The 25,893-nt window shown below is 37.4% G+C and overlaps 1 protein-coding gene across 3 annotated transcripts; it reads right to left on the bottom strand.

The window, feature by feature from the left end:
- Window positions 1-1,174: 1,174 nt before the first annotated feature.
- On the bottom strand, window positions 1,175-22,471 carry PCNX4 (pecanex 4; the record flags this gene model as incomplete). Of its 3 annotated transcripts, none has more annotated exons than XM_080708181.1 (10): window positions 1,175-1,426; window positions 7,245-7,431; window positions 8,037-9,058; window positions 12,460-12,563; window positions 14,399-14,759; window positions 15,916-16,038; window positions 16,162-16,262; window positions 16,463-16,977; window positions 17,065-17,244; window positions 21,783-22,471. In XM_080708181.1, the coding sequence occupies 10 exons, from the start codon at window positions 22,469-22,471 to the stop codon at window positions 1,175-1,177; spliced, it is 3,534 nt and encodes a 1,177-aa protein (XP_080564307.1). The 3 variants fall into 3 exon arrangements, with proteins under 3 accessions (XP_080564307.1, XP_080564308.1, XP_080564309.1); XM_080708182.1 differs by having other exon boundaries at window positions 15,916-16,029; XM_080708183.1 differs by lacking the exons at window positions 7,245-7,431; window positions 8,037-9,058.
- Window positions 22,472-25,893: the final 3,422 nt, after the last annotated feature.

Raw genomic sequence — 25,893 nt, 5'->3', positions numbered from 1 at the left:
AACCACAAGCAAAAATAATATAAAAATCCTACAACTATAGTATATTACTTCAAAAAATTAAAGTTAACTCACAAATCTCATGAATTCACTAAGTCAAAATTAGTCCAAAAGTTATCTTTTAACATTGCTGGAGTGAGTATGCTAATAATAGACTAATAAAATAATTTAAAAACCCTAATGGCATATTAAAAATAATTTCAATCATTTCTAAAAAGAATACAAACTATATTACCAATCTGGTGAGCTCCTATAGATTTAGTTGCAAATTAAGTGAGGGATGGAGGAAATTAATGCTCAATTAATACAGATTTCACTACTCTCCCATCTTATAAGTACTTGTAAAATGGTCCCAAGTAGCAAGAGAAAATAAAATTCTGATTACATTATGAAAAATTTCCTCCATCTCCTTCTAACTTTAGTTAAAATATCTTAAGACACTAGTAACTGGTAGTATTGTTGGGTTCCATTCTTTAGCAATAAATTTGCTGAAAAGAAATGCATAAGAATTCAAATTCTGTGGAAGGTCCTCTAGTAGTAAAATTCAGATTACCCTAAACTTGCTCTTCCTATGAGCACTCACATGATGAATGGGATGAACACTATTTTACATATTAATCAAAAGAATATTTGGGAAGGATATAATTTTATTGAAGAGATTTTATTAATTTTTAAGGTCTCTGAATTGAAGCATATGGAAAAAGACTCAAACATGTTAAATGTTAAAATATTTGAAAACACTATACAAATTATTTCAAATAAATATAAGAATATAGTTAACTTTAAAATGATTCATTATCATTACTTAAAGACACGGATATCTATCTTTTACGCATATAAAAATTACATAACTGTAAGGCAAGTCACCTATCAAACATTTCAAAAAGCATTAAAAACTTATTATCTAATCTTATAGAAGTTTCATTATATCAAAACCTAACACAATCCATAAGGCACAAATATTGGCCAACTAACTCTAACTGTTATGTTAGACAAAAAGTTGTTGCTGCTATTGTTGTTTAAACCATTAGATGACTATGAGAATATGTTTTATGGAGCTTAGCTTTTTCTCAGGCATCACTCTTGTAGGAAGTCTAGTGAACTTACAAGAATTACATTGCTACTTTTTTGGTAACACCTCATTTGATGATATCACATTTACAAGTCAAAACGGTGTCTAACACAAATGTATAGGGAGAGGTTTTGACGAATAAATTGGATATCCCAGAGGAGGATCAGCCGCTTGTACCGTTAGGTTTCTTAAAAGCAGTGGATGAGCTTGTATACTGTAACGCTCCTCATCATCGTTTGTGGCATACAGCAGTTCCCAAGAAAGATTGGCCCATTGACCTTTAACAGCTTCAGCGTTTAACTTCCCAACCTGGATCAATAATTCTTGAAGGGTAAGTACTCTCCCAGTATAAACTCCCTTTAAAGTATAAAAGGCGGGAGGCAAAGAAAAAGAGATTACATTCAGTCCTTTCTTGTTTAACTTTATTATTTAAACTTAGATAAACATCCCATTTTATTTAGGTAAACTTTCTTTAAAGATCAAAATGCCAGAAAGAATGAAGTATTTTAAAATGTATACATATGAGTTGCTTATCTTTTTTTTTTTTTTTGTGGGTCTGGGGATGGAACCCAGGGGCATTCGACCTCCAAGCTACACCCCCTGCCCTGTTTTTTTATTCTTTATTTTGAAACCGGGTCTCACTGAGTTGCAGAGGGCCCCACTAAGTAGCGGAGGCTGTCCTTGAACCGTGATTCTCCTGTCTCAGCCTGGGATTACAAGCGGCCGCTACCACACCCAGCGGTTGCTTATCTTTATAATCAAGAATCACCTCTATTTTCCTAGCTCTTTTTTTTGTTTTGTTTTGTTTTGTTTTGGTGGTTCCTGGAAGCCCTTCTGCCTCTGGGCTACACTCCCAGACCTATTTTTATATTTTTATTTGGAAACAGCGTCTCTTAAGACAGCATGGCTGGCTTCGAACCAGTGCTATCCTCCTGTCTCCACCTCCCAAGCATGGGGATTACAAGCATGTGCCACCACGCCTGGCCATATTTTCCTAGCTCTTTGAATAAATATGAGAAAAAAATTTCCTGGCAGCCATTTTACTTAAGCACAAGAACAGCAAAATCTCACCTACTTATCTTTGATTCTTCACCCCATCGATTCAGCAATGCATAAGTCATAAATACTAGTCAACATACAATCATACATTAGGTTTCTTTTAAGAAACAGCTTTATTGCTGGGCAGCGTGGCACACCATGTAATCCCAATACTTGGGAGGCTGAGAAAGGAAGATGGCAGGCTCGAGGACAGCCTCAGCAACTGAGTGAGACCCTCTGCAACTTAATGAGGAAATACTTGGGAGAAAAAAGGAGTAAAGCTGTACGACTTCAAATCCTGCTTCAAAATAACAAAAAGAAATGAGAAAGCGGGCATGGTGGCGCACGCTTGTAATCCTAGCATTTAGGAGGCTGAGACGGGGGATCGAGGTTCAAGCACAGTCTCAGCTACTTAGTGGGGCCCTCTGAAACTCAGTGAGACTCTGTTTCAAAATAAAGAATAAAAGATAGGGCTGGGAGAGTAGCTTGGAGGTAGAATGCCCCTGGGTTCCATTTTCAGTACCAAAAAAAAAAAAAAAAAAAGAGGAATAGGAGGCTGGTTCAGAAGCAGTATGCCACTAAATTCAATCCCCAGCACCCCATAATGGCTTTATTGAGATATACTCACATTCTACACATTTTACTCACTTAACATATACAATTCAATAGTTTTAATATGGGCAATAATCACATTTAGTTTTAGAATATCTTCAAGACCTCAAAAATAAATCCTATACTCTTTAGCTGTCTCCATCCTGTTTCCTTATTCCCCTTTGCCCCAAGCAACCACATTATCAATTCTATCTGTATTGATTTGCCTATTCTGGAAATAGTTTCTCACATGAAATGAATCATGTAATATGTTATTTTTTAAAACTTGCTTCTCGAGCCAGGCGTGGTGGCGCACGCTTGTAATCCCAGTGCTTGGGAGGCTGAGACAGGAGGATCGCACAGGTTCAAAGCCAGCCTCAGCTACTTAGTGAGGCTCTCAGCAACTTAGTGAGACACTGTTTCCAAATAAAGTATAAAATAGGTCTGGGAGTATAGCCTGGAGGTAGAAAAGCCCCTGGGTTCCACCCCCAGTACCACCAAAAAATAAAAAATAAAATAAATAAAATAAAACTTGCTTCTCATCACACTTAGCATATTATCAAGGTTCATGTATGCTATAGCATACAACAATAATTTACTCCTTTATATGGCTGAATAATATGCCACTGTATGGATGAACTACAAATTATTTATGCATTCATCAGTTGATATACAGTTGGGTTGTTTCTATCTTTAGTAACTATAAATGTTTTCCAAAGTGATTGTACATTCCGAACAGCAGTATATGAAGTTTCTAATTTCTCCACAGTCCCTTGTCAACACTTGTTATAAATGGGCTTTTTGTTTCAGGCATGATAGTTATGTGAGGTGATATTTTATTGTGGCTTTGATTTGCATTTCCCTGATGATTAATGATATAAAACATTTTTATGTGATTGGCCATCAGTTTATCTACTTTAGAGAAATGTCTACACAAATCTTTACATATTCCACTAACACATTCGTGTGTGTGTGTGTGTGTGTGTGTGTGTGTGTGTGTGGTACTGGGGGTGGAACCCAGGGCCATTCTACCTCCGAGCTATATGCCCAGACCTATTTTTTATTCTTTATTTTGAAACAGGGTCTCATTAAGTTGCAGAAGGCCTCACTAAATAGCTGAGACTGGCCGAGAACTACGATCCTCCTGTCTCAGCCTCACAAGTACTGAGATTACAAGTGTGCGCCACCACGCCTGGCTAGTAACACATTCTTTGTCAGATATATGCAATTATTTTTCCCATTCAGAGTTGTCTCTTCACTTTCTTGATAGTGTCCTTTAAAGCACAAAGTTGTTTTGTTTTGGTGGTACTGGGGTTACTGGAAACCCTTCTACCTCCGGGCTACACTCCCAGACCCATTTTTATATTTTTATTTGGAAACAGGGTCTTTTAAATCAGTGAGGCTGGTTTTGAACCAGCGTGATCCTCCTGTCTCCGCCTCTCAAGAGTGGGGATTACAAGCGTGTGCCAACACGCCTAGCAGAAGCACAAAGTTTTACTTTTAATAAAAATTTTTCTTTTGTTTCTCATCGTTTTGGTATATTATCAAAGACTCTACTATCAGGTTTGAAGTCACGTGGCTTTACTTCTGTTTTCTCCCAGGATTTTTGTTTAGCTATAACATTTAGGTCTTCTGTGAATCTTAATAATTTTATATGTTGTGAATTAAGGTCTGGAGTGCATTGAATAGCATCTTCAAAGAAGATATCGCCCAGTCATAACTCCTAGTACCTGTGAATGTAACCTTAACTGGAATGGGTACTTTATAGATGTAATTAAGAATCTGGGATGAGATTTATATGGGTCCTAAAGCCAATGATGATCTCTTTATAAGAGAAAGGATGGGAGAACTGCCCTAAGACATAAGGAAGAAGGCCATATGAAGATGGAAACAGGAACAGGAGTTATGCTGCCACAGACCAAGGGATGCTAGAAGGCACAAGAAGAGGGAAGAGGCAGAGAAAGACTCTCCTCTAGAGTCATCAGAGGGGCATGGACCACTGACACATAATCTCAGACTTTTGGCCTTTGGAACTGTGAGAGAATAAATTTGTTTTTTAAAGTCATCCACTGTGAGCCAGGCATGGTGGTGCACGCTTGTAATCCTAGCACTCGGGAGGCTGAAACAGGAGCATCGCAAGGGTTTGAAGCCAGCCTCACCTTCTTAGTGAGGCTCTCAGCAACTTAGTGAGACACTGTTTCCAAATAAAGTATAAAATAGGTCTGGGAGTATAGCCTGGAGGTAGAAAAGCCCGTGGGTTCCACCCCAGTACCACAAAAAATAAAATCATCCACTCTATGGTAATGATTCATTGCAACAGCCTGGGAAACTAATGTTAATAACCCATTTCTATTGTCTTAGCTCAGGCTGTTATAATAAAATACCACAATGAGTACTTAAAAAGAAAAAATACCAAAATATGAGTGACTTATAGAGGCATTTCTGCCAGTGCAATGCTTGTAGTCCCAGCTACTTGGGAAGCTGACTTGAGGGCATGAGTTCACAACCATCCAGTTCACAACAAACCAGTGAGACCTCAGCTCAAAAGAGAAGGAGGAGAAGACGACGACGATAGAGGAGGAGGAGGAGAAGATGACATGACATTTACTTCTCACTGTTCCAGAGGCTGAGAAATCTCAGATCAAGGTTCCAGCATGGTGAGGTTTTGATGAGATCTCTCTTCCTGGTTTGCAGATGGCTAACTTGTGGCTCTGAATTTACATGGCAAGGAGGAAGTTGTGGTGTTTCTTCCTCTTCTAATAATAGGTCATGAGGCTTTATATCATCTAAGCCAAACTACTACTCAAATGCCACATCTCCAAATACTATCACATTTGAGGGTTAGGTCTTCAGCATATGAATTTGAGAGATGGGATATAAACATTCATTCCATACTACCTGGTTAGAGACTCTAGCAAATATTTAATAAAAGTGGCAAGAGTGCTGGCCATGATGGCATACACCTGTAATTTCAGTACTTAGATAGGAGCATCGCAGGTTCAAGGACAGCTTCAGCAATACAAGACTCTCAGCAACCTAGCAAGAGGTAGAATACCCTTAGGTTCAATACCCATACAGTCTGTCTGTCTGTCCCTCCCTCCCTCTTCCTTCTCTCTCTTATTCTTTCTCCCTCCCTCCCTCTTCCCCTCTTCTCTCTCTCTCTCTCTCTCTCTCTCACACACACACACACACACACACACACACACACATACACACACACACACACACACACACACCACACGAGTGGCAAGAATAGACATCTTGACTTCCTGATCTTAGAAGGGAAGTATCTATTTTTCACCATAAGTGTAATGTTAGTTGTGGGTTTATCATAGATATTCAAATGTTATTCCTAGCTAACATGATTTTTTATATAAAAGTGTTAGATTTTGCTAAATGGGGTTTATGTGTCTAGTAAGACAATAATAATAATAATAATAATAATAATAATAATTGTTACTACTACTATTTATTATTATTTGGTGGTACTGGGGTTCCTAGAAACCTTTCTACCTCCAGGCTACACTCCAAGACCTATTTTATATTTTGTTTTTATTTGAAAATAGGGTCTCTTAAGCCAGTGTGGCTGGCTTCAAACCTGTGCGATCCTCCTGTCTCTGCCTCCCAAGCGCGGGGATTACAAGGGTGCGCCACCACGCCCAGCAATTATATGATTTTTTGCTTTTTATTCTATCAGAATGGTGTATTACGTTAATTGATTTTTGTATTGGTCATGGCATATAATTATTTAATATGTTGCTAGATTCAGTTTGCTAATACTTTGTTGGGGATTTCTCCATCCCTGTTGATAAGAGATACTGGTCTAAAGTCTTTTCTCCTATCACTTCTCGGCCTTTTGGCTAAGATCAAGTGTAAAGTCTGTTCTCCTTGTAATGCTTTTGTTGATCTTTGGTATCAGTGTAACACTGGCCTCACAGAATTGTTTGTAACCCACGATAGTCTCATGACATTATAAATCATATTCTATACAATCAATGATATTTTAAATGCAATAAGAACAAGTACTAAATCTTTAAAAACATCTCCTATTTGGAGTTTCTCTGATTTCGAACAAGTTAGTTTTGCTTCAAATAAAGAATAACATGTGAAAAAAAGAGATAGTTTGCCATTTAAAATTAATTTCTTTTCTAGGAGTCAGGTGATAATTCTTACACTTGAACTATATATAGGCATATGACTCATTTTTTCAAGTATGCTATAGAGAATTACATGTTCTTAGTTGTTTTTGATACAGTAGCTACACAACATTTTTAATTGTCTCTTATTCAGTTGGTAAAAGTAAATTAAATAGCTATTTTAGAGTTAAATTACCATGATCCTAAAATCATAATTACAAATGCCTTGAAACTATAATTTATATTTATTCATGTTTATAATATAGATTTATAATCATAAACAGCTAGTACATTGTATCATTTATCGTTTAGAAATTGTATCATTTATTATTTAGTTTAAATATTTTATACCTGAGTTCTGGTCTTTAAGTAAAAGATACAAAAATGTTTAAAAATACTTTTAATCTCACCATATTAGGATCATATCCCAGGGAAAACAAGCCTGGCTTCTCTTGTAAAACTGCTTCCTCCCACTTTTCATCAGACACTAAACCAATGTACCAGTCACTTTCATATTCTTCAAGGCAGTTGGCCAACTCTTTAAAGTCTTCTACTGGACCTAAACTTGCTTTATCGACCATTAGTTTCAAAGTATACCTAAAAAATGGAGAGCCAAAAAAATTTTAGAATATTTTTGAATCAACTTCTCAGATAAAGTGAATTTGTTCAATCAATATTTTAAAAATTTTAATTGAAATAATGCATTTTTCTAACATAAACTTAAAGGAGAAATGATGCAGTTACAGTGAAAAATATCTATTTTAGGCAATATGAAAGTTAGGTCCTTCACATAAATAAAAGCAAAGGAAGCAGCAATTAAAGTGTGTTATGGATATAATTACAATACTAATCTTTTTTTTTTTTTTTTTGGTGGCACTGAGGATTGAACACAGAGGCAAGGCATTTTACCTCTGAGCTAACCCCCCGGCCCGATTTTATTTCTTATTTGGAAAAAGAGTCTCACTAAGTTGCGGAGGTCCTCGCTAAGTTGTCGAGGCTGGCTTCGAACCTGGGATCCTCCTGTCTCAGCCTCTCAAGCACTGGGATTACAGGCATGCGTCACCATGCACGGCTTTTCACTTTTTCATTTTAAAAAAGTTTTTTTTTAAATTAGAAATGAAGGAGTCTTCTATTAGGTAATTACCAAAAAACAGTTATTTTCCAGCCAATGCTACAACTTGTATATAATCAAAATGAGTTACCTGAATGCCTTCAGAGCTAGTTGGAATAGTTCTGGTTTTTCTGTGAGCCAATCCAAGGCACTAGACCAGGGTAAAACACCACTGAAAACTCTTAATATATGACCAGGACTGGGAGCCATATTGTCTATTCCAAATAAACTAAAATAACAAGTCATTACTATATGAACATAAAAATCTTTTAAAACTCTATCCTTTGCAATTTCTTCCAGTAAAGTTGAAGCCTTTTCTTCTGAATGGAAACATTCCAACTGCCTTAAAACAAATTGGTACCAGTCTTCTGGAAATAATGAGCTCATCTCCTTTATTTTGGAATTAGGTATACAGTTTGACCTCCATTCTTCAGGTAAGCTCAGTAAGTGAGAATGAGAACAACTGAACTCCATGAGTGGGACATATGTGGTGTCTTGTTTTCCTTTGTCAACAGCGGGGTATCCAAACAAAACTGCTCTGTAAAGACTGTTTTCATGAACTGTGCTTGTAGAATGATCACCCACCCTCTGTGGGTCTACTGATCCTGGAATAGGCAAATGTGTGCCTGGAAAATCTTTGAACTGATCCTTTTCTTCTTTTCTTCTTTTGACAGTTGGCTCATCATCAAAAATATTATCATCAGACCAGTCTGAATGTAAGCTCTCTGTGTCTTCTGGGGATTTGGGACGTGGTGAAGTGCTCAAAGCAGGAACAATTATTAGTGGTGCTTCCTTTTTACTTTCAGTTTTGTGAATATTCTCCTGTATACGAGGCCTTTTGGCGCAGTAGTGAATAAGTATCCACACAAGCACCTTAACAAGGTCACTTCTGAATTCTTTTAAGTTTTCATGAGAATCAATTATGCCAGATAGGACATTCCTGGCATCAGAATAGAGTTTCACAGGTAAAACAGCACAGGGTGTCAAGATATTCCCAAAATGCTCATTAAGGAAACATCCTTTTGTGCATACTTGCTCAAAAGCACCTTCAAAGACTTCATCAACTCTTTGGGCTTCAGCAGTATGACAGGATGTTTCTTGTAGTTCTAACCCCTAAAAAGCAAATACAAAGTACTTCAATTTATGGTCAGTTATGGAGAACAGCCACTAGTCTTCTAAATGCCTATAGATTCTCAACATGAAAATATGGAAAAGGGCAAAAAAATTTCTTTAACTCAAGAACTAGTCCTTAATGTAAACTTTATGGGACTTAACAATTTGATGCTAGATAGATTAAAAATAACGTTATTACTATTTTAAAAGAAATTACAGAAAATTCTATTTGAAACCAGGGAAAGAATTTGATTTCTTGAATACTTAAATTGAGTATGAATATAATTTTAAAAGACTTTTTCAAGGCCAAATTAAACATTAGAAGTATTTAAGAAATTTCTGAGGAAAAAAAACAAAATTGGAATTATAAAGTACATGCAGTAGTTTTGTATTCTTCCCATTGTACTTTAAAAGAGACTAAGAGCATTATTTCTCTCTCTCTCTCCCCCCACCCCTCTTTCTCTTTTGGTGGTACTGGGGATGGAACCCAGGGGCATTCTACCTCAGAGCTATACCCCCAGCCCTGTTTTTTATTCTTTATTTTGAAAGAGTGTCTGAGTTGCAAAGGGCCTCACTAAATAGCTGAGGCTGTCTGCGAACCATGACCCTCCTGTCTCAGCCTCCCAAATGCTAGGATTTCAAGTGTGAGTCACTACACTCAGCTCAATTATTCTCTTATATGTGCCATAATTTATCTAATTATACTTTTTCAGGTTTTTAAATGATAATAATAAAAATTTATTTGATTACTCTGTCTCTTCTACATGAGTATAAACTCCATAAACAGCTGTGTTTTGATTACTACTATATTCCTAGTGCTTAACCCCTGAAAGACAGTGGATAAGCACCAAATGTTGAGTGAAAGCTGGGCGTGGTGGCACATGCTTGTAATCCCAGCATTCTGGAGGCTAAGACCAGAGGATCAAGGTTTGCGGACAGCCTCAGCTACTTAGTGAGGCCCTCTGCAACTCAGTGAGACCAGGTTTCAAAATAAAGAATAAAAAATAGGCCAGGGAGTGTAGCTCGGAGGTAGAATGCCCCTGGGTTCTATTCCATCCCTAGATCTGGAAAAAAAAAATAGTTGAGTGAATATTATGATCACTTCCTTAGAAAAAATCATTTGAGGAGGACATACCAGGTCACTATTTACTACTGAAATTATAGCTACTCTTTATTTACTTTTTAATTCCAGTGCCTTCAGAATCCATTTTTAAGTGATGGCTCTACCAGGTACCAGCACACAACTTGAGTAGGTCACCTATTCTCCCTGAGACTTCTTTTCCTTTTCAAAGAAAAATAATGCTAGTACATAGGTTTCTGAAGATTTAAGTTTTATAAACTTCAGTGTGTAATAAAAATGTAAGCCGCATAGTCTAAACCAGATTGGGTTAAAAAATTGCCACTAAAATTATGTATTTAAAGCACAAAGGCCATAGGTGTGGTGGGCACACCTTTAATCCCAATACTTGAGAGTCTGAGAGAAGAGGATTGTAGGTTCGCAGCCAGGCTCGGCTACTTAGTGAGGCCCTCTGCAACTTAGTGAGACCATTTCACACTAAAGAATAAAAAATAGCTGGGGGTGTAGCTTGGAGGTAGAATGCCCCTGGATTCAATCTCCAGTCTGCCTCTGTCTCTGTCTCTGTCTCTCTCTCTCTCTCTCACACACACACACACACACACACACACACACACACACACACACCAAGCACAAAGGCCAATAAAAGGATTTAGATTAGGTATTATTAAGCTATACCGTTTTAAAATAAAGTAAAATTATGCAATGAAAATGTTCTCAGTAGTTTACATGCTCCCCCCCCCATTTCCAACCTTGCACAAAATTGCTGGTCACCAAACAGCTCTCTATTACATTTTGAGAACCACAAGTCTAAAGGGATAGCTTTTTGATCACCAACAATTTTATCTAGTCTGTACTAAGACAAAAAAGAATTCACTCATTTACTATTTATTCAGCAAATATTTAAAGCCTACAGGCACTGTTCTAGGGGCTTAGGATATTTTCCTGAGTAAAAACAAGAGATTTCTGCCCCTTTGACATTTGCTTAGAGCATGAGGGACATGGGCAATCACTAAAAAAACTAAAAGTAAATCACTGTTAGAAGGCGTAAGTGCTATGAAGGTAAAGAAAACACAAAGCCAAGGCCAGGGTTAGGATCAGTCACTTTAAATGTGATGGCCACAGGCCGCCTTATTGAGAAGATGGCATTTTAGCATAGACTTAAAGATGATGAGGAAATTAGCTATAGAATTATCTAAAGAAAGGGTGTGCCAGGCAGAGGCAACAGCCAGTAGGCTGGACAGAGTAGAGAGTTAAAGTATAGATAAGGACAAATAAGGAATAAAGGGCCTGATTTTTAGGGCCTTGGCTTTGAGTGAAAGAAGAGATCCACTGCAGGGTTTTAAGTAGAGAAATGAGATGATCTGACTTAGGTCTTAAAGGTCATTTTGGTTGACAAGAGCCTGCATTTGGGTACACAGGCAGAAGGGGGAAGGGAGGGAGGGAAGGAGAGGAATTAAAAGGCTATTACAATTATCTGGGGAAGGCATCAAGGTAGCTGGGAACTAGGTGGTGAAAGTGATAGGATTCAGGATGCGGTTTATTTATTTATTTATTGGTGGTACTGGGGTTCCTGGAAGCCCTTCTACCTCCAGGCTACACTCCCAGACCTATTTTTATACTTTTTAAATTTAGAAACAGGGTCTCTTAAGCCAGCACGGCTGGCTGCGCGATCCTCCTGTCTCCGCCTCCCAGGTGTGGGTATTACAAGCGTGCACCACCACGCCCGGCTTAGGATGTGTTTTTTTTTTTTTTTTTGGTGGTACTGGGGTTCCTGGAAGCCCTTCTACCTCCGGGCTACACTCCCAGACCTATTTTTACATTTTTATTTGGAAACAGGGTCTCCTAAGCCAGCACCCGCGGCTGGCTTCGAACCTGCGCGATCCTCCTGTCTCCGCCTCCCAAACGTTAGGATGTGGTTTAAAGGTAGAGCCAACAGGATTTGTTAGACTGACTATTGGCAGGGAAGTAAAAAGGGGTCAAACATGACAGCACTACTTGCTTGAGCAACCAGAAGAACAAAGTTGCCTGCAAGAACTGTGAGGTCCTGAGACACATTTTTGAGATGCTCAGTTAGACAGATATGAATGAAAAGGACAAGACTAGAGGAAAGGGAAGCAGGTGTATTTTGTTACCATGCGATATTATACAACCACCCCTAGGAGCTATCCATATGTGCTTATTGAAATATACCTTAAAATTACTAGATGTTTTCACAGGTAATTAAAAGGCCCTTCTTTCAAATTAAGTCACTGTCTGATGTGTAAGCAGGTGAAATTTTATACATGTACTGTGAAATTACAACGAAGTTTCAAATGCAATTGACCTTAATGTTAATGCGGCAGTAAGTGTAGCCATGTTCTAGAACCATTATCCACAACAAACGATCCTGGAAACGGCCCAAGTAACAAGACCCAGGTAAGAGGAGACCTAAGACAAATCAGAGGAAAAAATAAACAAAATAATTTTCAAGCTTGTTTTGCCATTTGAATCTCCAAAATTGGTAGCACATATAGGAATGATTCACAATTCCTTCTACCTTTCATTAGGCCATGAATAGAAATAAACAGCTGGTATGCACACCTGTAATCCCAGTACTTGGGAGGCTGAAACAGAGGATTGTAGGTAGAATGCCCCTGGGTATATTAGGAGGAGTACTAAATATACAAGAGCCAATTTCACATTAACTTAGAAAATTTTGGACATCTTTATATACATGCATAAAAGTATATAATAATTTTTTTGTGTATGTAAGGTACTGGGGGTTTAACCCAGGGGCGTTCTGCCTCTGAGCTACTCCCTATTTTTTATTCCTTATTTTGAAACAGGATCTCACTAAGTTTTAGAGAGCCTCACTAAGTTGCTGAGGCTGACTTCGAACTTGCAAACCTCCTGTCTCAGCTTCCTAAGTATTGGTATTACAAGTGTGTGCCACCATGCCCGAATATAACAATGTTTTGTGGCTTTAAAATTTACAATTATATGCCAAACATGGTGGCACACACTTGTAATCCCAGGACTTGGGAAACTGAGACAGAAGGATTACTGGTTCAAAGTCAGCCTCAGCAACTTAGCAAAACCCTATTTCCAAATAAAAAGCAAAGCAAGTGGTGTAGTCTGGAGGTAGAATGCCCCTGGGTTTAATCCCTAGCACAACAAAGCAAAGCAACAACAACAAAAAATTCATATATATTTACAATGTATAAATATTTTTTAAATTAATTTTTAATAACTTTAAACTTTAGTCATGTTGACTACAAATGGCTAAGTTCACTTAGCTGTTACTATAAAAGAGCTATAAAATTACTATAACAATTATAAAAATTCAGATGAATATAACTTAACATAAGTATTTATTTCTTCATTGATAAACATCGCACATGTTTCAAGTTTTTCACTATAATAAGTAATGCTGTAGAAATTATCTTTGTGCAAGTCTGCTTGGAAAACACTTCATGCAAAACAGTTAACACAACAGGACTCAAAAGCCTGCTTAAAGGTTAGGCATTAGCTGGCATCTGGGAACCACCCTATGTGGGAACAGTCTGTCCTTGTGTATAACTAGAAAAACAATATAGTATATCCTTTTAGGAGTACTGATATGGGAGTGTTCTAGGCAAAGGAAGCCTATACAACTAGTTTTCACTCTTTTTGGATCTATTACATATACTCAACATGAGCTCATTATAAATTCATAAAAATCCTGGGGAAGGTGTTTTTATGCTATAACGGTGAACCTATAACTTGAATTTATTTAAGAAAAAATTTTTTTAAGACTGTCAAATCACCTTATTGATAGATCTTCCCTAAGTATTATGAGTGTATGTGTGTGTGTGTGTGTGTGTGTGTGTGTGTGTGTGTGGTACTGGGGGTGGAACCCAGGGGCTTTTCTACCTCCAGGCTATACTCCCAGACCTATTTTATACTTTATTTGGAAACAGGGTCTCACTAAGTTGCTGAGAGCCTCACTAAGTAGCTGAGGCTGGCTATGAACCTGTGCGATCCTCCTGTCTCAGCCTCCCAAGCACTGGGATTACAAGAATGCACCACCATGCCTGGCTCTTCTCTAAGTATTTTTATTTTATAACTTTATCACCAAAACAAAAAGTAAATACATTTCTATTTTGTGTTTAGTCTTTCTATTTAAACATTAAAGTGTTGGAACCTATATTATGCTTGGATAAAAAAATTGTGAGTATGTGTGTTTGTGTGTGCGTATTTTAAATACATTAGTGAAAATCTGTCAGATGTAACCATTTACTTACCTAAACTTCCAGCTGCCATTGCAGTATGCAATGCAGCAGTCAACCTGGGGACCATCTGGTAGTAATACACCGTATCTGCACACACACAAGCTGAGGTGCCCACTGCTCCTGGCCAACTTTGAATAGGTCGGGGAAAGCCCACTAAGAACACAGGAAGGGTAAACAGGGGGAGCAAGGGAGAGGAGAGTAGTGTAGCAAAAACTATGATGAACAACACGAATGGAGAGAAGATAATGTTGAGTATGCATAAAGTTGTAGTTGTTTTTCGACGTTTTTTTTCTGTCCATGATGCCCAAAGTACAGTGACAGCAAATTGCAATTTACAAATGAATTGAATAAGACGATCACGCAGGACACCAACCTGTAGAGACATAAAAATCATTTTTATTTATTCTTAAAGACTTTTCATTAATTTTTAAGATCACACAATACCACATAATAATTTTATTATTGTCCCAATATTTTTTAGGTAATAGCTCTTATATATAATTCTTTGTTTTAATTTTCTATGCCAAAAGTGACAAATGAGACCACATTTTAAAATTTAGTATTTTTAAAAAAGTAACACTAAAGAAATTCAGCACAGTACTACCCATACTTTAAGGGTGAACAAATGTATACCAACAGATTAGACAAGTTAGATGCAACTTGGCAAGTTATTGAAACTGGCTCAAGAAGAAATAAAAAAAAAAAATCCAAACTGATTGGGAACGAGACTGAATTAGCAATTTTGTTTTGCTTTTTAATATTTAATTTTATTATTTTTATATACTTGTATTGGTGCATTGTAGTCTTACACCATAATGTAGTTGAGAATGATAGGGACATACTTGCATATAGTCCTTGGCGAGTTCCCCCCTTCTCCTTACCCATACATGATATTGAGACTGCTATTTATACCACACTGGCTAGCAAGGCTGTTTTAACAATAAAAACATCAATGGATGCAGAATGCCATATTATTAGACAAAGGACTCAAACCACATGACTGTTAGAAAAGATACAGAAAAGGCTTGATAAAATCTAATACCATTCATGATAAAAAGCACTTAGGAATTGAAGGGAACTTCCTCAATCAGATAAAGAACAGCTATAAAACATCTTTTAGCAGCTGGGAGTGGTGGCACACCCTTATAATCACAGTACTTGGGAGGCTGAGACAGGAGAATCCAGGTTCGGGGCCAGCCCCAGCAACTTAGTGAGGCCTTTTGCAACTTATTGAGACCCTGTTTCAAATTAAAGAATAAAAAAATAGGGCTGGGGATGTAGCTTAGAGGTAGAATGCCCCTGGGTTCAATCCCCAGTCCTGAAAAAGAAAAACTCTTTAGCTATCATATTTAATAGAGAACGGCTATCGATATATATAAAATTTCTTTCTTGGGCACTTAAAATGTTCTAAAACTAGTGTAGTAACAACTATAAAAACCTGAATACATACTACTGAACAGCATACTTTAAATGGATACATTTTATGTATATGAAGTATTTCTCAATAAAGCTGTTAAAAATACATTTACCAATAAGAGTCTGATTCCTGTATCCAGGCTTCTATTCCACCATAAGTCTGAGCTGGAGATCAGTAAGTGCACTGCTGATGCAATGACGGTCTCCAATAAGGCATTTTCTGTATTCTGCCAGACCTGCAGGATACAAATACTCACTTTTACTGGGCAGAATCTGATAATTTAAGCAAAGTGTTATAATTATACAAAAGTTACAAACTTAGTAATAGGAGAAAATTATTAAGTGCTTATTAGGATTACCATTCTAAAAGCTCTTGTGAATCCAATGGAGACAGACAAAGAGTGGAGCCCTTGTAAGGAGCTATCCAATGAAAGAAATGCTAGCATAGCGAAAGGTGACACTAAAACAGAACAAATAAAGAAGTTAAAGGCAGAGCAACCTATATTTTATTTTGGAAATATGAAACTTTTCATGAGCACATTTAGGCAAGTAACTAAAAAAACGAATAAAAATATATCATACAAATATTGGCAATCTGTCATATATTTTAACACTACTTAGATGTGGTTTGTAATGCAAGGTTAGGTTTTATCTTCCTACCTAGAGTTAGCAGAATCCGTCTGACAACACCAATCTTCAGGAGCTTTCTCTGCTTCTCTACAAACAAAGTCACAGTTTGCTTGTCTTTTGGGTAGAAAGGGTTTCGGAAAATTCCAAAGATATAGATGCCTTGAATCTCTCTAAGTATCCACAGTATTAGAAGCAATATCATCAAAATATAGGCTACCATAGCCTGGGAACTGCTTTTGGAAACCTGTGAGAAACCAGCAAAATGATGCAGCAAACTAGTTTCTAAGAGAGCCAAGATTAAGACAATGATATAGAAAAGGCATTCCTTCCATGAAAACTGTTTTTCTGAACTACTCGGTAAAGCCTTAGATTCAGTTCCTTCTCTGTGTCTGGTCAAATTGCGTTGAAAGACAAAACTCATGTCACTCAGGTCAAGACTCAGTAAGAACCCAAGTCCAGTCATGAAAAGGACCACTCCAACAGTGCTGGGAATGAAATATGATATTACAACTGTTCCTGCAGAAATGATGAGCATTACTAACAACCTGCAGAGGAAGAAAGAAAAAAGATTTACTTGAAAGATGTTCTTAAAGAAGTTGCACAGAACATCAATATTTTTTAAAAAAAATTACCGCAGGTGGGATGACATAGGCGAGCCTCCAAGGCCAAACTCTAAAACTTGCTCCATTGCCCATAAGCAAAGTGCATCAGGTGGGGGCAGGGTTCCAAGTGCCCACAGGAAGGGCAAAAATATAAACAAGATGTGTAAAATTCGATTCATCTGTTCTAGAGCTGGAATATTTACTACAAATCTACAAGAAAAAGAAAACATTCGAATCATACAAAATAAAATATAGAAGAGGATCTTTTTAGGAAAATAGTACACAGAGGAATAACCCCCTCCCCCAAAGAAACAAACACTTACAAAAAAGTCCTAGTTCCAGCCGGGCGAGGTGGTACACGCTTTTAATCCCAGTACTTGGGAGGCTGAGACAGGAGGATCACAAGTTTGTGGCCAGCAATTTAGTGAGACCCCGTTTCAGAATTAAGAATAAAAAAATAGGTTTGGGGGTAACTTGGGGGTAGAATGCCTCAGAACCCCAAAAAACAAAACAAAACAAAGAGTCCTAGTCTCAATTGACAAATGACCTACATATATTGTGACCATAATCCCTCCCCTAAACATACAATTACCCCTACTTAACTGTGCACAATCTTAGCATTTAGAGAATATATGGACAAAGATGTACAATGAAAAAAGTGATTCTTGGTACAGCACTTCCAGTTAAGTATAACATCATTACATTGTTCCTAATACTGAATAAAATTTAAAGCATAGAAAAATAAATATTATCAATATATTACTAATTTTTTTGAGTAAGGCTAACCACTGTATGAATACCAACAAAGTCACAGTCTTAAAGACTTCCAAAATAAGCCAGGCATGTTGGTGCACGCTTGTAATCCCAGCATTTGGAAGGCTGAGACCAGAGGATGGTGGTTCGCGGACAGCCTCAGCTACTTAGTGAGGCCCTCTGCAATTTAGTGAGACCTTGTTTCAAAATAAAGAATAAAAAAATAGAGCAGGAGATGTAGCTTTGAGGTCAAATGCCCCTGGGTTCTATCCCCAAACTCATACACACACATACATACACACACACACACACACACACACACACACACACAATACTTCCAAAATAGAAAACTAAAGCTCAAAACTTATAGCATAATTGTACTTGAATACCTAAGCTTTGAGGAATCAAAGTCAAGAAGAAAGAAAACCTCTGTAACAATTACCTACTTGAATGCAAGCTGACAGCTGAGAAATAAATGTCTGACAACTATGAGTATAATAACGGTTTAACACGCTTGCTCAAAGAGATACCAAGAACTATGCCAAGCCAATGTAATGCTTCCCAATATATGTCCTTCAAATTGTTATCTGTAGAGAGTTACTGAATGCAAGATTAACAGTGCAATGCTAAATTAGAGAACAATACATTCCATAGTGTAATTTTAGATAAAATTGATTTCATTTTGAGGAGAAAACGCTCAACAAAAAATAAAATCACATGTAATAAGCTACAGGAAAGTCAAGGAAAGCATGAGTATTTGTACAGTACTTCTTTTTCAAGACAATAATCCTTTTTTCCAAACATACTCAAGGACAGAATAATTTGTGTAAAAATAATACATACTGATGAACTATTTTACCAAAATTTGATTATATCTCTAAAATATTTTTGGCACAGTATTTATATACAAGGATGTTAAACATATGTACATAAAACTGAAGAGATCAAATATTGTTTATTCTCATACATATATATGCATATATGCCTCAGGCTTAAATAGATGATTATTGTGGTTACTTCTTTTTTGTGTGTGTGGCATTAGGGATGGAACCTAGGAGCATTCTACCTCTGAACTATAGCCGTAGCTCTATTTAATTCTTTTTATTATGAAACAAGGTCTCACTAAATTGTGAAGGGCCTCCCTAAGTAGCTGAGGCAGGTTGTGAACCGCCATCTTCTTGTCTCAGCCTCCCAAATGCTGGGATTACTAGTGTGCACCACCATGCCCAGCTTGGTTACTTCTTTAATATGGAAAAAAAGTTTGAATCTGATGATGTTAACAGTAAGTTTCTGAGGCAAAATTTTAGCCCAAGAAATTCATGTCTGACATGCAAAATACATTTATTCTGTTCCAATGACCCCCAAAGTCTTAACTTATTCTAGCTTTAAATCTAAAGTCTCATCTAAATATTATCTAAATTAGATAGGGATGAGACTTGGAAGCATAATCCATTCTAAGGCAAAATTTCTCTCTAGCTGTGAACCTGTGAAACTGGACAAGTTATATACTTCCAAAATATAACGGGACAGACATAGGAGGAACAGGAAAAAGGAGGTGTGATGGGTCCCAAGGAATGCAAAATCCAGCAAGGCACATTCCATTGGACTGAAGGTGTGAGAATAATTCTCTTCAGTTCTATACTCTGCCTTCTGGGTATCTGGTATGGCAGCATCAGCCCTGCAGCCCTCTAGGCACGTGGGCAGGTGGCATGGGGGTGTCCATCTGTCCCCAAAGGTCTCAGCAGAGATTATCTGGCCAGCTGAAACTGATGTGTGGCCCTCAGTGATGATCTCAGAATTGCCTTGATATCATTTTTCCTTTTTCTTGAAGACTAGTGCTCATCAGCAGCACTTCTACATACCCTATTAAATCCAAGAAATGTAACAGACTTCATTCATCTCATGCTACCTTCATCCCTCATCCAATTCAAATTGACAGTGTTTCTACTCATGTAATCCCATAAACTCTTTATTAGGTAACAGTCCAGACACACCCTGTCCTGTTGTTCTCATCAGAATATGCTTTCTCATGTTTTCCAATATGGATAGATTGAAAATTTTCCAAATCTTTAAGTCTGGTTCCTTTTTGGGCTTAATAATTCCTTCTTCAATTCCTCTCTGTCCTTTTTGCAGTTTACTATAAGCAGCCAAGAACAATCAAACTGTTCCTTCAATACCTTGCTTAGAAATTTCCTTACCCAAATCCAATTTCATTACTTGCAATTTCTGTCTTCCACACAACACTACAACAAAGTTCAGTCAAGTTCTTTGCCACTTTAAAACAAGGATTACCTTTCTTCCAATTTCAAATAGTTTGTTTTTCATTTCCATGAGATCTCATCAGAATTACTATTAACATTGCCCGGTGTGATGGCACACACTTGTAATCCCAGCATTTGGGAGGCTGAGACAGGAGGATCACGGTTCGTACACAGCCTCAGCTACTTAGTGAGGCCCTCTGCAACTCAGTGAGACCCTGTTTCAAAATAAAGAATAAAAATATGCTGGAGGTGTAGCTCAGAGATAGAATGCCCCTGGTATTCTATCTATCTACTATCCCCAGTACCACACACACAAAAAAGAATTACCATTAACATCTATTTTTAGCACATATATCAAACCTCTTCCAGCCTCTACCACTACCCAAATACAAAGTGGGTTTAAGGTTTTCAGTTGTTTATTATACCAGCATCCCACTTCTCAGTACCAAATCTTAGTCTGGGCTGTTATAGCAAAATACCATCGCCTGGGTGGCTTAAACAACAGAAACTTATTTCCTCACAGTTCTAGATGCTGGAAGTCCAAAGTCGGAGTGTTAACACAGTGGGTTCTGGCAAGCGCTCTCTTCCTGGTTCATAGATGGCCCCCCTTCTTTCTGTTCTCATAATGTAGAGGCATCAAGCTCTCTTAATGTTTCTCATAAGGGCACTAATTCCATCAGAACAGGGCCCCACCTTCCCAAAGACCTCATCTCCAAATAATATCACATTGAGGTTTTCGCTTCAATTTATGAATTTTGAAGTAATACAAACATTCAGTTCATAACATGCCTGTATATTTATGCCTGGACACTAACCTGGAAAAGAGAAAGCTGCAATCTACAGAAACAGAGAAAGAAAAGTCAGATTTAAAAAAGGCAAACAAAAGAAATATATTTTTCTTCTCTAATAAATTGATTTAAAAATAAATACTTCCATATATTATAATAAAGTTAGACATGTTTTCTATTCATCTTAAATTCATTCAACCTGTACATACTTATGTGTATAACTTTGAAATTATTTCTCCCTCCTTCCCCATAGAAAAGTTCTATTTTCTTTCATAAGTTTCAGCCAGGGTAACTGGCTGATATATTTCTAACACTATTTAAAGTGAAACACAACTGGAGAACATTATGCTAAGTGAGATTAGTCAGTCACACACAAAAAGAAACCGGATGCTCTCCCTAATATGCAAAAGCTAGGGAGAAAACGGGTCATAGGAGGAACTCTAGATGAAGAAGGGGATACTATAGATGAGCAAATAAGGTGACCTGAGGGGATGGAAGTGGGGAAGAGGGAAATTCTCTAATGTTTATAATGTACATTAACAAACATATCAAAGTCAATCACTAAGCCAAACATGAGAAGGAGGGAGGGGAAGGGAATGGGGTAAGAGCTAATCGGGTGATGTGTGCATGTATGCCTCCATCATCTTATACCCTATGAAGATGTATGAATACAATGCACCAATAAAAAGTTTTTAAAAAAGTGAAACACAGGATTAAAAAAAAATGCTTATTTATCTTAGAAGGGGCATTCTTCCCCTCTTCAAAAAGATTTAACTACTGCAATATAGTGTGAATGTTTTACAGAGATCAATCCTAAAAGATTAGTCAGCAAAAATCTATCACCCAATGATTTGGTTTTTGATGATTTTTGATTCAGACTCGTTTTTTTAAGTACCAGGTGTAATTAAAAACAAAACAAATTTTAAAGCATTTGATAGGTTTTTACCTGTGTGTAAGATCCACAGAAACAAAGAAAAAAATATAAAGAGGTCTTAAAAGAGGAGTGATTTCATAAGCATCCTGAGTTTGGAAAGTTGCAGTCTCTGTAGCTGTGTTTACAATTAATGAATATTCTCCTATACACAGTGTCACCCATCCAAAGACAAATATTGGAGCAGTGCCTCCTGCACTGCCATACAGTAAGGTTATTCTATTTGGGAGCAGATACCAAGTTCCAAGGCCACATACAAATCCAGCAAGAACAGAATGAAAAAATGTGTTGGCTATGTATTTCTTGCCAGGAATTAGAAATCTGACAGTCTCAGCACCAGCACAACTTGTGAATTCATGTTCATCTTCCTCTGCTAAGATGTCTGTGGTCAGCATCCTTTCTACCCTCGTGGATTTGTTTTTGGCGTATAAGCTTGTGAACTGGATGACAAACGCGGTGAACAGCATCAGTCCACCGGAGAGTGCTGCTGCGCAATAGTCTTTCAAGAGGCCTATTTGGTACAAAACTGTTCCTATTCCACCCAAAACCCATGGCATGAGAAAAAGGATAATCTGATTAACATATATGTAAGGAGGGGCACAATAGCCTAATTTGAGCCGAGGACCTCCAAGAACAGTCTGTGGAAAGCGCTTCAGAAAGAAGTCCTGTTTGTAATCATTCAGCAGAGGCACATCTGGACTCATCCTTCTCACTCAGGATTATTCTGAAAGTCACATCCTTTTCCGTAACCAGCAGTCTCTGTTAAAAAGAGAAAACAGACACTAACTGAAACCGTCATACTTAATGCCCCGGGGGTCGGGGAGAACCACCCCACATTTCTATCTTACTTCCTTGGCTCCTTTCAGCCAAGATTTAAAACTTCACTTCTCAGGCTACTTCCCATTGTTTGGCACACACTTGGCATCGTTTTTTTTTTTTTTTTAAGTCTTCTATTGTTAAATCATATTCTTTATTAGTTTATCTGGAACTTCTTGGAATTATATCTTAACTCATACTTTTAGATTATAAGGCCAAAGGAAAGTTGAAAAACTAGTACTTTCAACTCAAATCTGCCAGTACTTTAGTCATTTCCCAGTGAGTTTTGTTGTTTTAAATGTTTGCTTCTATTAGAAGGGTCAGCCGAGCATGGTAGCACACACTTGTAAACCCAGCACTCAGGAGGCTGAGACAGAAGGATCACAGATTGTGGCCAGCCTCAGAACTTAGCAAGGCTCTCTGTAACTTAGTGAGCCCTTGTTTCAAAATGAAAAAGAATAACATAGGGCTGGAGGTACATCTTGGAGATAGAATGTCTGCCATCTCTAGTACCACAAAAAAAGCAGGGTCATTAATTTTTTTCTCTAAATGGCCAACTAGTAAATATGTTGAGCTTTGAGGATTACATGATCTCTGTTACAATGATTCTACCTTGCTGCTGTAGCACAAAAGTAGCCATGAACAACACATAAATAGATGTGAGTGGTTGTTCAATAGAACTTTACAGTATTTATTCAGAAGGCTATGGGCCAGGGAGCCTGAGGGCTATAGTTTGCTAATCCTCACTGTGTTGTTACTATGATATTCTCCATAATTCTCTGAAGTAGATATAGAAGTGAAAAATAAAAGTATTATTCATATCACTTAAAAATTAAGTTTAGGATTTTCTAATGATTTAAAAACCCAAATCCTTAGAGGATCCTCAGAAGAATGGGAATGAACCTACCATATGATCCAGCAATACCACTTCTGGGTATTTACCCAAAAGAATGGAAACCAAAATACCAAACTAATGAATGTGTACTTATGTTCATAGCCACACAATTCAAAATTGCCAAACTATGGAACCAGCCAAGATGTCCATCAACAGATGAATGGATTACAATACTATGGGATATGTACACAATGGAATTTTACTCAGACATAAGGAAGAACAAAATTATATCATTTACAGGGAAATAGATGGAAATGGAGAATATTATGATAAGTGGGATTAGTTAGTCACAAAAAGTAAAAAATTTAATGTTCTCCCTAATATGTGGAAGCTAGGGAGAAAATAGGTTATAGGAGAAACTTTAGACAAAGGAGAAACCATAAAGGAACAAAAAAAGTGACCTGATGGTGATGGGAGGAGGGGAAGAGGGAAATTCCCTGAAGTACATTCACAAACATATCAAAGTCAATCAATAAGCCAAACATGAAGAGGGAGGAGGGAGGGAATGGGATGGGAACTGGGTAAGGGCTAAATGAGTGATGTGTACATGTATGCCTCTACCATCCTGTACTCCATTAAGATGTATGACTACAATACACCAATAAAAATAAAAACAAACAAATCCTGCTAAAGTAAATAGCATGTCAATAAAAATCACATGGCCATTGGCAGCTCAATAATGTAGTATAAAGAACAATACACTGGAAACTAAAAGACTTTAGGTGCCAGAGTAAATGCTTATTTTTTTATTAACTATATAACCTTGAGCAAGCTGTGTAATAATTTTTTAGTCTCTGTGTTGTAGGTTTCCAGAATCAACCTGAAGAGGGAAAGCATGGAATAATAGGATTTGTACATCTTTTAGTGTAGATTATTTTTATTTAAAGGCCACAAAAATCAAAGTATAAGGTAACATGGGTTCTCCAAGTTAATTTTATTCAGCAGCTTATTCTGAAAAAAAATTATTGACACAGATCAATAGAAAGTATTACCTCAGTTGGTCATATGTAGGGCTAGAAAGAAAAATCATAATCCTCTTAAACTAGCCTTTCTTCCATTCAGTTTAGAACAGTCTTTCCTCCAGTTAATTCTACTCAACCAATATTAGGCCTGGAAAGGGCTTTGGGGCACCATTAAAGGCTTTGGAGTCAGGCCTGGTGGTGCATGCTTGTAATCCCAGCACTTGGGAGGCTGAGACATGAGGATCGCACAGGTTCGAAGCCAGCCTCAGCCTCTGAGTGAAGCTCTCAGAAACTTAGTGAGACTCTGTTTCCAAATAAAGTATAAAATAGGTCTGGGAGTACAGCCCAGAGGTAGAAATCCTCTGGGTACCACCAAAAAAAAAAAAAAAAAGGCTTTGGGATCACATTTAAGAATTAATGCCTTAAAATCACCTTTTTCTTATACTATTAGGAAGTTTTAAAAACAGTAAATATTGGTCTTCTATCTTCTAAGTCACTGTTTTTAGTTCTGCAGAGAACAAGCCATACATTTCATTCTGACAGCCCTGCTAAGATTCACAAAATAACAGAACCACAGGCCACATGGAAGCTCAGTGGTCTGTTTACTCTCAGAGAATGAAAAGATCACCTTCCTCCCCTCAGCATGAGTGTATATCCTCACTGATGTCAGCCTCAGCGTGCTTTGCCATGGTATCACTATCTTGCCAAAGTCATGGGATAAATAAGAGCATGCTCTTTCCGATAGGGGTAACTCTTTTGATACCATTTTTTTCTGTAGAGGATGCATGAGGGAGGAAAATGAACTTGGACAGATGGCCAGGATTTTGAAGGGTCTGGTCATGCCTGAAGTTTCCCCCTAGGAGTTAAGTGCAAGCTGGTCCTTCCTGCCCCACTGAGGGCAGTCAGGAACAAGGTAGGGTGGCTTGCTAAAAAACAGAGCCAGAAATAAATCTATCTAGCCTCATGTTACTATTCATGTACACTTTCCTTTTAGGACTTCTGAGTCACTTGTAAAGTTTAGTTTGTTTTTATCCATCTAATGGAATACTCTGTGATCATATTCCAAACACAAGAATACTATGAAGTTCCGCTGTTGATGTAGAAATATGGACAGAAGTCCACAATATACTGACAAGTAAAATAAACAGTTATTCCATTTGTATTTTAGAAATAGAAAACACATCTGTGTATATAGATGGTTGAATATAGTTTGCATATGTGTGAAAAGTTTCAGGAGACACTAAGATGTGTATGTGAGCATGTGCACACAAGTATTTTTATACATAATGTTTAAAGTCTCTTCGAATTAACAAATGTCTTCCAGATTCTCAACCTCATGTTTTGAAAACACATACCTACTTCTCCCCCTGGGTGCCTCTGCTCACGCCCTCTCCTTTGCCTAGGATGTCCTCTCCTCCTTTCCCTCATTAGTAATTTTAGTCAACTTTCAAGA

This window comes from Muscardinus avellanarius, assembly GCF_963383645.1.
Source record: "Muscardinus avellanarius genome assembly, chromosome: 12".
Lineage (NCBI taxonomy): Eukaryota > Metazoa > Chordata > Mammalia > Rodentia > Gliridae > Muscardinus > Muscardinus avellanarius.
Note: the sequence above shows the minus strand (reverse complement) of the source record. Positions and strands in the feature narration are given on the sequence as shown.